At 36.9% G+C, this 11,788-nt stretch overlaps 2 protein-coding genes across 2 annotated transcripts; one reads left to right on the forward strand and one right to left on the reverse strand.

Moving 5' to 3' along the window:
• The first annotated feature begins 2,566 nt into the window (after positions 1-2,566).
• On the forward strand, positions 2,567-7,996 carry LOC105788822 (N6-adenosine-methyltransferase non-catalytic subunit MTB). The gene is made up of 7 exons (XM_012615882.2): positions 2,567-2,925; positions 3,065-5,761; positions 5,986-6,069; positions 6,189-6,293; positions 6,423-6,531; positions 6,730-6,881; positions 7,334-7,996. The coding sequence occupies exons 2-7, from the start codon at positions 3,095-3,097 to the stop codon at positions 7,769-7,771; spliced, it is 3,555 nt and encodes a 1,184-aa protein (XP_012471336.1). The 5' UTR covers positions 2,567-2,925; positions 3,065-3,094; the 3' UTR covers positions 7,772-7,996.
• A 326-nt stretch (positions 7,997-8,322) lies between these two features.
• On the reverse strand, positions 8,323-11,324 carry LOC105788832 (protein DJ-1 homolog D). The gene is made up of 4 exons (XM_012615894.2): positions 11,007-11,324; positions 10,471-10,911; positions 9,363-9,725; positions 8,323-8,707 (listed from the first exon to the last, which is right to left on the reverse strand). Exons 1-4 carry the CDS (start codon positions 11,190-11,192, stop codon positions 8,519-8,521), a joined length of 1,179 nt encoding a protein of 392 aa, XP_012471348.1. The 5' UTR covers positions 11,193-11,324; the 3' UTR covers positions 8,323-8,518.
• Positions 11,325-11,788: the final 464 nt, after the last annotated feature.

Raw genomic sequence — 11,788 nt, forward strand, 5'->3', positions numbered from 1 at the left:
TGCTTACTAAAAAGCAATTACATTTTAACAAATTTAGTTGTAACAACCTAGCTACTTATAAATAATAAGTTGAAATTCTGAGAATAGATAGAGTACAATTAATGAAATTTCTCGATTTTATGTTTAGAATTTCTTTTCTTTGCTTAATTTTTCTTTAGCTTCTCACCATTGTTCAAGTTATGTTATTTTATCATGGTATCAGGGCCAAGTTGATAAGCAGACAATAGACCAGAATTCCAACTTATCTCAACTAACAATCATATGTTAAAATAATATGCATGATAAGTTTACCTATAATACCAACACAGTTCCAATAAGGTTAGATGGTATACTTTATCAACCATAAAATACAAAGGTTGACATTTCGTAGTTTTAAAATCTAATTCAACCACATTTCTTCCATCTATGTATACTAAAAATTTTGTTATTCATTCTCCCTCATTTAAACATTAAGCTAATTTCATAACCTATCAGTTCCACATTTCACCTATTTTAAATTGCTCGATGAAACATCATAAAAGAACTCAATACACAGGTATAAATCACATCAAATGCTCGTTTAGGCTAATCATATACCTTGGTGTCGGGTTACCTGTCCTGGCTAAACATTTTATTAACACATTAAATAGCCTGGCCATGGTTGTATATACATGTAAGGTTACCTGTCTAGGCTAAACCTATAAAACAACATCATATTACTCGTCCAAGCTAAACCTGTGTCACATATACTTTCGAGTCCGCAACAAATGTTGGATCTCAGAATCATCGAAAATCACATGTAACCATGTGTATGAGACATTTACCAAGTTCATCGAGACAATTTTAACATTTAATTCCATCATCATTTCTTTGCAATTTAGTCCATTATCACCTTTTGTAGTTAATCAAAGTTTTCAGTTAAACATTCTTATATGTTTAAAACTAAAATTTAACGAAAAAAAAAACTTAATCACATTTATGTTATGTGAACTTACCTGGAAAAACAACAACAGATAAGGCGTTAGGGACTATTCAACAAATTTTCCTTGTCCGTGTGTATCCTCTAGTTGTTGTAAATCTCGATCTAAACCATAATTTAATTCAATTATCAATTCCAAACATCATTTAACAACATACTAAAGTTATATGACCATTTAATTTCATCTATAAAATAATCCCTCATGTTTTAAATTTTATTAAATTTAGTCCCTAAAACTGAAAATGCCATAACTTTCAAATTTGATCTTTGATTTTGAAATCGATCTCAATTACATCCTTTTACAGTCCATCAAAACCTACATTTATAGAAATTTTATGCCAAATTTATAATTATTACAATTTAGTCCTATACTCAAAACTAGCAATTTTCACTTTACAAATTAGTCATTTTCATATCTAAGTTTCAAATATAACCAAATAACATCAAAAACTTCAAGAATACTTAAAGGACAACTTTTTTAAACTTTAACCGTTTCACAAATTAATCATTGAGTGAGCTAAATCAAGCTCCCAAGATTTCAAAAACATAAAAAAAAACCTAAATTGGGATAACTAAAATATTGTTGAAAGCTTCAAAGCCCTAAATAGCTTCTCTTTGATGGAGAAATCGGTGGAAGGGAGGAAGGTGAACAAATGTATTCTCTCTCCTTCCACTATACCTGTTTGTTTCTTTTAATTATAATATTTTTATGTTATTTTAATTATAAATTATAATAATAGACATATAAAATTTAACCAAATAGTCCACTAGAATTCCAATGTACAAATTTATAGTAATTTAACTTTTATTGTTTTTACGAGTTAGCCATTGTACCCTAATTAACCATTCAATCAATAAAATTATTGGATCGAGATTTAATATGACACTAATATGGATTCGTAAATATTAATAAATAATATTTATTGAATCAATCATCGAAAAATGGGTTCAAAAACCGTCGTTTCCAATATCAGTGAAATACAGACTGTTATAGACCATCAGACCAACAATACTTAAATAATTAATTAAAATTTCATAAAAATCTAAAAAACCAAGTAAAACTGATTAATATATATATTTTTTAGATTTTATGAATTTTGAATTATTTATTTAATTATTGTTGGTCCAACGATCACACCTGTCGAACTGGTGATATAACCTGTTCAACCATTAGCTTGATTATTAAAACATTGAAAATGACACTTTGAGATTGTATTACATCATCATCTAATTTTTTTTATTTTTCAAACTAAGAGTGTCACATTATCAAATTTTTAGATTTTTTAAGTTTAAATATCAAAATAGACTTAGTTCTTAAATCCAAGTGCCAAAGTGAACAGAAAAAGTACAACTACTAAAATGAATTTATTTTTCAAGTTCAACGGTAAATGTAGACCCATTTGCCAAGTTAAAAGGCCAAAAAATACATTATGCTTTTTTTTCACTATCGTTAACAGAATGGGTTTAAATCAGTAATAACTTTCAAATTCAAGGATCAAAACGAATAAAAAAAATTCAAGAGCAAATGGGGGCCTCCTTATCCACTTGAAGAGCCAAAAGTTAAATTATCCCTATTATTATTATTATTATGAAATCGGTGAACTTCCCTAAAACGTAGCGTGTCGGTGCAAATACTAACAATTGCTCTTTATAAAAAAACACCACTCCCTCCAGTTGTTTCTTCGATTGAATCGGCCGCCGCATTCTCATATTGTTAAAACCCTATTCCTATATCGCCGCCATCAATCGCCGGCGTCTAAGCTCAGTTCCTCACCCCCTTCAACTCCTTCTTTCTCTCATTTTATTTAATTTATTCCCTCACCCCAAGTTTCTTCCAAAAACATACAATCCCTGTATCTGAAACCCTAAATAGAAGTAGGCGCTCTCCTTTTATTATTATTTTTGCTTCAGTTTCTTCTGAATTTCTCAGTCGCTACGGGTCTCATATGCCTCTTGTAAGTGTACAGGTAATTTCACCTTTAAATCCTCTCTTTGCCTTCATTATTTTGCTAATTTGAAATCTTAGGACCGAAATAGTTGTTGAATTTATGTAATTCGTATCTATCTCGTTAGGCACTACTTATAGTGAATTCGACCTTTTTCTAGGGGAAAGTAAATAAATAAATCTCCGTTTCAATGGATTCTCCTGAGCGTAGCAGTCGTAGTCACGTACGACGTGATAGAGAGGATAGTTCAGACTTGAAAAGTGATAGGGCAGTTGGGGATGAAGAAGAATGTGAGGCAATTGATAGTAAGAGGAAGCATAAGTGTAGTAAGTCTAGAAAGAGTAGCAATGTCGAAGAAGGTGAGGGAGTTGAAAGCGGTAGTAGTGGAAGGAGGAGGAGTTCTGGGGATAGAAGTGAGAGCCGTAAAAGGTCCAGTGCTTCCACTAGAGCTGATACTGATGAAGATGATTGCGATACCACTAAATCGTCCCGTCCCAAGCAGATCAGGAGAAAACAAGAGGAAAGTTCCTTGGAGAAATTGAGTAGTTGGTACCAGGACGGAGAAATTGAAAGCAGACAAGATGGTACTGAGAAATCCGGTGGTAAAGGACATGCTTGGGCCGATGAGACTGACAGAAAGAAGGTGGCCTCTAAACTAAGTAAAAGCAAAGAAGAAAGGTCCCATGATGGAGAACTAGAGAAGTCACTCGATAGAGATTCTAGGTATTCAGAAAGGAGGGAAAGCAGCCGCGATAAGGGTCATAGCTCTTCTGAATTATCAAGGAACTCCAGAAGAAGATGGGATGAATCAGATGCTTCTAGGAAAGCTGAAGAAAATACTTATGAAAAGCCTGATTTGATCAGTGGGAAAGCTTCCGATCTGAAGTATGACAGTGCTAGAGAGAATAGTGCTTCTGCTAGAAATGAGCCTAGTGAGAGTAAAAGCATTGCTGCTGATTCAAACAATGAGAAGGGTGCCAAATCCAGCAGTAGGGAAGAGAGAAGAGTTGATGCTGAGAAGAGTAAGAGCAAAGGTCGATCAGATGCCTTAGAAGAAGACAATAGGTCTAGTCCATTGACTCGTGAAGACAGATCAGGTAGGGAGAAAATTGAGAAGCACAGACAGCAGAGAAATCCCTCTGGTCGAGATGTTGATAGTCGAGAAAGGGCATCCAATGTCGATGATGATGGAATAACATGGACAAGGGATAAAAGTTCAAGAGAAGTAGGGCAAACAAACAGGTCTAGGACCCCTGAGAGAAGTAGTAGGCGTTATCAAGACTCAGATCCCACTGAGATGGATTTTGAAAGAAGCTCAGAACGCAAAACAAAAGAAATCGAAAGGGATGACAGATCCAAAAGCAGGGGTGATAATTGGAGCGACAGGACTAGGGACCGAGAAGGTTCAAAGGAAAACTGGAAAAGGAGGCAATTGAGTAATAATGAGAAAGAGTCCAAAGATGGGGACAGTGCATATGACCGTGGTAGGGAATGGGATTTGCCAAGGCATGGCCGGGAGAGGAATGAAAATGAAAGGCCTCATGGTCGGCCAGGCAATAGAAAAGATGGAAACCGAGGTGAAGCTGTCAAGACATCATCAAATTTTGGAATCTCAAATTATAATTATGATGTCATAGAGATCCAAACCAAGCCTCTTGATTATGGAAGGGCAGAGTCTGGATCCAACTTTCCCCGGAGATCTGAAAGTGGTCAGCAGTCTGACATGAAGTCAACCCCAAATGAGGAAGAGTGGGCATATATGCAAGAAAATAGAGGAAGGAGGAGTGATGCGTATGGTTCTGGTCCCTTGGATGAAGATTCAAGGGACAAATATACTGAGGAAAGTAACTCAACACGAGATCCAAATGTACCAAATGATGAACTTGATTACAGCGGAGGGAAAGGGAGAGGCCAGAAACTTACTGCATCTGGGCGGGGCTTTGTTGGCCAAAATTCTAGTGCTGGATCTCAACCACCTTATGGGAACCAAGATGTAGGGAGTTTTGGCCGTGTTCCTCCTCAAGGCATGAAAGGGAGTAGGATGGGCAGAGGAGGAAGGGGGAGGCCTTCAGGGAGGGACAATCAACAGATGGGCCTCCCAATGCCTATGATGGGATCTCCTTTTGCTCATCTCGGGATGCCACCTCCTGGACCCATGCAACAAATTAACCCTAGTATGTCACCTGCTCCTGGCCCTCCAATATCTCCAGGTGTCTTCATTCCACCATTTTCCCCGCCTGTGGTCTGGCCTGGACCTCGAGCTGTTGATATGAATATGCTTGGTGTTCCACCTGGTCTCTCTCCCGTCCCTCCTGGCCCTAGGTTTCCTCCAAATATGGGAGGTCTGCCAAACCCTGGTATGGACTTTAATCAGTCAGGTCCTGGAAGAGGACCTTCAAATGTTTCATTGTCTAACTTTAATGGGGCAGGGCCAATGACACGAGGAACACCCCCTGAAAGAACATCTGGGGGTTGGATTCCTCCTAGAACTGGTGGTCCTCCTGGTAAAGCACCTTCCAGAGGAGAACAAAATGATTATTCTCAAAATTTTGTTGATACTGGTATGCGACCGCAGAACTTCATCAGGGAGCTAGAGCTTACCAATGTTGTGGAGGACTATCCAAAGCTAAGGGAGCTTATACAGAAAAAGGATGAGATTGTAGCTAAATCTGCTTCTCCTCCCATGTATATGAAGTCTGACCTCCGTGAATTTGAATTGTCTCCGGATTTCTTTGGGACAAAGTTCGATGTTATTCTTGTAGATCCCCCTTGGGAAGAATATGTTCACCGGGCTCCTGGAGTTGCTGACCATATTGAATACTGGACATTTGAAGAGATCATGAATCTAAAGATTGAGGTAATCAAATGATTTTGTTCTTACCTATTACCCTCACCCCCCCAAAAAAAAAAAAATAGCAGTTAGATTGTCTTGCAGTTGATGATCTAATGCTAACATCTCTAGTGTTGCTGGTTCTTATATATTAGCAACCGCGAAGACTCTCTCTACATGGTTTATGTATATCAGAGTTTTTGTTTTTACTGACCAGAAATGTACCTCTTGTTTGTACTTTGTGTATATAGGCAATAGCTGATACACCATCCTTTATCTTCCTTTGGGTGGGTGATGGTGTGGGCCTCGAGCAGGGTCGTCAATGCTTAAAGAAGGTACATGATTAAAATTTTGTTAGAATATGATTTGGCTTTTCTCCTTTAGCACTAACAAAATTGATAGTTGTAATAGTATTTATTCTGTGTATATTTTGGCTGTTTGTTCTGTGTAACAGTGGGGTTTCCGGAGGTGTGAGGATATATGCTGGGTGAAGACCAACAAAACAAATGCTACTCCAGGTCTACGACATGATTCTCATTCTATATTTCAGCACTCAAAGGTTTGTAATGTTGTTTCTCCCCCCTACATTTTAAAGCTTTTATAGTCTGTTATCATAGACTTTCCTTGGGCAATCTGCAATCCTTGTACTCTTTCCTAAACTTTCCCGCACGTTACCATTTCACTGAAGGAACACTGCCTGATGGGTATAAAAGGAACAGTTCGTCGTAGTACTGATGGTCACATAATTCATGCCAACATCGACACTGATGTAATTATTGCGGAGGAACCTTCTTATGGTTAGTACTCATGTATATATTTTAGTTTATTGATCTTTTGCACCCAACCATTTGATATAGGCATGCTATTTCCTTTTTTATTTTTTCAAATTGAAATTGATGTAGGCATCCCATTCCTCTATCTGATGCTTTATTTTACTTCTTCCGTGATTGTGTGGAAAAGCAATAATTAAAAATTTCATGCCAACTTTACTGTAGGATCAACTCAAAAGCCCGAAGATATGTATCGAATCATTGAGCATTTTGCTCTTGGCCGCAGAAGGCTTGAGCTATTTGGTGAAGACCACAATATTCGATCAGGTTGGCTTACTGTTGGTAAAGGACTGTCTTCATCGAATTTTAATGCAGAGGTATGTTAACCTTTCGAAAGAGAATTTACAACGATGATTGAATTGTTTTCATCTTGGCTGCTGTGTTTTAGAGAAATTGGCTGATCATTTCAAAAAGCACAGTTGCTATATAAGAAATTAAGTATTTTAGGCAGTAAATAAAGGAAAAAAAATTTTTGCATTGTACTGAGGAAAATAGTATCTTGATGGGCATATTATAAGCTATGTTACTCAGAATTTTTTTGAAGGTTTTTCATTTGTTTGGGGATCTTTGGAGGTCAATTCCTTGTATCCATATGTCTGACATGAGTGCTAGACACGGATGCTTAAACAAAATAGAAGAGTCAGAGTAACATAGCATTTATCAAATATATTTTGATTTGTAAAACCATTCTCATTGACATAGCTATAAAACTGTGGAACATAAAGTTATAAGCTTCGTGTCCTATGCTGAGAATTTTGTTGCTCTCCAGGCATATGTTAGAAGCTTTGCGGACAAGGATGGTAAAGTGTGGCAAGGTGGGGGAGGACGAAATCCACCCCCAGATGCACCGCATTTAGTGAAGACAACCCCAGATATAGAAGCACTGCGTCCCAAGTCGCCGGTCAAGAACCAGCAGCAGATGCAACAACAGCAATCAACATCTATTTCTCTAACATCCAATTCCGCCAACAGAAGACCTGCTGGAAATTCACCCCAGAACCCAACCGTCCTTGGTTTGAATCAAGAAGGGTCAAGCTCAAACCCATCAACTCCTGCTGCTTGGGCTTCACCGATGGAAGCCTTCAGAGGACGAGAAGGCATGAACATGTCTTCAGATGATAGGATGTTTGATATATATGGATATGGTAGCCAGGCAAATGGGGAATATCTGGATTTTGAGTCTCATAGACCAATGAATTTAATGTAGCTACTTCTAGTAAAATTATATTTTGACGTGTTTAATTTTTTTTTTTTCACTGTAATTCAATTGCAAATGGATAGAGAAGTGTAAATTTTATTATCACTGGACAACAGCCAATTTTTGCGTCAGGCAAATTCAAGAAGTTGGTGAGCTTTAAGTCTGCTTTCTTTTGCTTTCTGTTGTATATGTTTTGATTAAATTTTATGACCAATTGGTAGCTATTAATTTTTATCCAAGTTTTGATATTTTCAAAGTTTGATACAATGTATTATTGTATATTATTATAAAAACAAAATATAACAACTAAAATATGAGTTAAATTTACAACTTTTGCATAATATAAAACGAATTGTATAATTTAATCAAATATATTTATTTATTACTGAATCAAGATTAAAATTGTAAAATTTGAAATCCATGAAGTAAAAGTTTAATAACAAATTTTGACCATATATTTTTTTATTGAGTGCTGCTGTATCACTATAATCCTATCACGAGATTTCTTCACAAAATGTTTTCAACCCTACTACGCAAATCATTGACATGATAGATTCATCTTATGAACAAAATAGCAAATCAAGCTGTTTTTTTCATTTTTATTCCACAAAGCTAGAAACATCCATAACCATAACCATCTCTTCGGCACACAGAAAAACCTGTTACAAACGAGGGAAGATACCAGTTGCACACATTCATATAGATTTTACAGTATTTGCCACATTGCACATGCACAGAGCTTGTAAAGCAGATCAACTAGAAGGAAACCTTAATACCCAGCAAATCCATTAATTGAGAAATGAACTCAGGGTGTCCTGGCCAAGCTGCTCCGGTAACCAAATTTCCATGACTGAAGCATCGATCTATAGGCTCAGGTTCTAACCAGGTTGCTCCGGCCAACACCACGTTCAGTTTCACAGCTGGGTATGCGGTACATTTCTTCCCCTTAATCACAAGACGGACAAAAAACAACAATCATGGAATGCTCAAAACATAAGTTTGTGTTAGCAAAATTCTGAACAACAGGAAAAGTACCAAGAAGGCCCTTATACTATTGCCCTTTTTACTCAAACAATGGGCAAATTAACCCTTAAAGTTAGATAAAAAAGCAAACTAATCCTTTTTGTTAAAAATTTCATCCATTTTATTCTCAAAAACCAGCATAACTAACAAATGACGTACGTGTACCTCATGCTGACACACAGGGACCAAATTTTAACAGTAAAAAGGATGAAATAGGACCCGTTTACTCTAGCATACAGGGATTAATTTGCCCATTTTCTGAGTAACGAGGAAAAAAGAAATCTGGCTCCTAATACAAGGGCCTCCATGGTACTTTTACCCGTGAACAACATAATTTTGCAGTCATCATATAAAAAATTTATGGTTTTGAACAATTAAATCTTGAAGATGTGATGTATGCCATCAAAATCGGATAAGAAACAATGTATTTATGTAATAGTGATGTGTGTAGTATGTATGTATGCAAACTTAGAATGACCCGTATAAAATGTAGCATCCCTGTAATATATGTACCTGCGTATGCATGTAAATGAATTGGCAAAACTAGCAATCAATCAATGTCACTCAGGAATACTACCTTGAGAACACCAGCAGCAGCTAAAATCTGCTGTCCATGGCAAATGGATGCAACCGGTTTCTCGGACTCCATAAAATGCTTCGCTATATCAATCACTTTCCCATCTAACGCTAAATATTCTGGTGCTCGACCCCCAGGGATGACAAGAGCATCATAACTTGAGGCATCTATGTCCTCAAAGTTGGCTGTTAGAGTAAAATCATGACCTGGCTTCTCGCTGTAAGTTTGGTCACCTTCGAAATCATGGACAGCAGTTGGACACAAATCGCCAGCCTTCTTCTTAGGACAAACTGCATCTACATGGCAGCCTAGAGCTTGAAGTGATTGGAAAGGCACAGTTACTTCATAATCTTCCATATAATCCTGCAAACAAGAGAAGCAACGTTTTTAAGATATCAATGACCAAGCATGTTTCTTTCTAAAACTTCATTTATCGATATCATTATTCGTACAGTGGTGTCTACGGGAAGGGGAAGGGATTACAGAAGCTGGGACTCAAATGATGAAAGGTGGACCTTACATTTATCATTTACCAATGTGTATAGACAATTATGACAATAATCAACCACCTTAATATGCATGCTTCCATATGAACTAAAAATCAGACTACATGTAAGCACTTCAAGACTGCATACACGAAAGGTGAGATAGCTAAACAACCAATCTAACTTCAAACAGCCAAAAGGAGAATGTTAACCGCTAGGTAAAAGTACCAGGAGACTCCTATACTAGGAGTCATATTGCATGTTGCCCTCTCTACTAAAAAAATGAGCAAATTAGTCCCTATACTTTAGATCAAAGAGCAAACTGGTCCTTTCTGTTAAAAGTACAAGGACTAAATTGCCCTTTTTTTGAGTAGGAGAGGCAAAACGCAATCCGACTCCTAGTACAAGGGCTTCCATGATATTTTTACAAACATTTGTACCACCTCTAACAGGTAACATAAGCATAAAGACGTGCATGTGTATGTATGTACACACACACATGCATTTACATATATATACACATATATATATCATTAATCCCATTGTTCAGAATATTACTCAATTCACTAAAAGTCATGATAAACAAAAATAATTTTCCTAGAATTCATTGAATGAGAAGTTACCCCACAAAGAAATAGGATCCTTTTGTTCGATTTGGATATGGTGCCCCCTAATGCTTTCACAAACAGCCTGATAAACTCGGGATGACCAATATAAGTAGCTGCAGTAATGATATTACCATCAACAACACAAGCTGCCAAAGTATCAGGTTCAATCCACAATGCACCAGCAGCAATAAGTGTAGGTCCAACAGCAGGGAAACCAGTACATTTTAGACCACCAACTGCCCCGGCAGCAGCTAATATCAATTGACCATGACAAATTGAAGCAACAGGCTTTCCAGAATTAACAAAATTGCGAACCATGTTCAATACAAATGCATCCATAGCAAGATATTCAGGAGCTCGTCCTCCGGCTATAACTAAACCATCATATTTAGTATGGTCTATATCTTCAAATGATGCATTTAGTGTGAAATTGTGACCACGGATCTCGGTATAGGTCTGGTGAAAATCAAACCCAGAAAGATAAAAGAAAATTGCTTTAAAAATGCAATAAGAAATCCCAACAATGAAACGTAAAGTAAAGGGTAAGTAACCTGATGGCCGGAAAGTTGATGAATAGCGGTGCGGCAAGTTTCGCCGGCCTTCTTGCCGGGACAAACAGCGTCCACTGATATACCATAAGCCAACAGAGCCTGGAAAGGGACCATAACCTCATAGTCCTCGGCATAGTCGCCGCAGAGCAGGACGACCCGTTTTTCCGACATGGCTGAAGTCGCCATTTTTGTCTCGCTTCGCTTAGTTGTTGCAAATAACGAGAATTCTAGATGCCGGCCCAATGATTCCTTATACTTGAGGGTTTTGAAACTTCCTCATCCAGATTTTTCGGGCTGATTTGATCTGTGAAATTGGAAACTTTCTGGATCTTTGGTTTGCGAAAATATTTTTATTTTTAGGGTAAATTACAACCAAGATCACTAAAATATTTGTAAGCTTACACTTTGGTCACTCAACTTCAAAAAGTTACAAAATGGTTACTGAACTATTCAAAAATTTTAATTTAAGTCATTGAATTATATGGAAGCTTTTATTTAAGTCATTGGACTATTAAACTTTTTTTTTAAAAATCCGACTAGTAAGCTCCAAGTGAAGATTTGTCAATCGGTATGATGAATTAGTACTCATCAGCAAGTAGAAGAACGTACCTTAGATTAAAGTCGATCTGACAGTCAGTATCGAAAATCGAAGATGAAAGCTGCTTGGATTTTATTTTAAGATTCGTGACATTCAAAACTATTTCATGAAAAAAATAAAATATAGAAGAGAAGGAAAATGAGGGCCTTCGACTGATGTAGGTGGTGCAAACAGAGAATGTCAT

This window comes from Gossypium raimondii, chromosome 7, assembly GCF_025698545.1.
Source record: "Gossypium raimondii isolate GPD5lz chromosome 7, ASM2569854v1, whole genome shotgun sequence".
In the NCBI taxonomy this organism is placed as follows: domain Eukaryota; kingdom Viridiplantae; phylum Streptophyta; class Magnoliopsida; order Malvales; family Malvaceae; genus Gossypium; species Gossypium raimondii.

What these genes read in the sequence shown, in the direction of transcription:
- LOC105788822 (XM_012615882.2), top strand. Translation starts at nt 3,095, where the DNA reads ATGGATTCTCCTGAGCGTAGCAGTCGTAGTCACGTACGACGTGATAGA. An exon ending in CTATATTTCAGCACTCAAAG is followed by an intron (nt 6,294 to 6,422) that starts GTTTGTAATGTT and finishes ATTTCACTGAAG; the next exon opens with GAACACTGCCTGATGGGTAT. An exon ending in CATCGAATTTTAATGCAGAG is followed by an intron (nt 6,882 to 7,333) that starts GTATGTTAACCT and finishes GTTGCTCTCCAG; the next exon opens with GCATATGTTAGAAGCTTTGC.
- LOC105788832 (XM_012615894.2), bottom strand. Translation starts at nt 11,192, where the DNA reads ATGGCGACTTCAGCCATGTCGGAAAAACGGGTCGTCCTGCTCTGCGGC. An exon ending in ATCAACTTTCCGGCCATCAG is followed by an intron (nt 10,912 to 11,006) that starts GTTACTTACCCT and finishes GATTTTCACCAG; the next exon opens with ACCTATACCGAGATCCGTGG. An exon ending in CTGCTGCTGGTGTTCTCAAG is followed by an intron (nt 8,708 to 9,362) that starts GTAGTATTCCTG and finishes CTTGTGATTAAG; the next exon opens with GGGAAGAAATGTACCGCATA.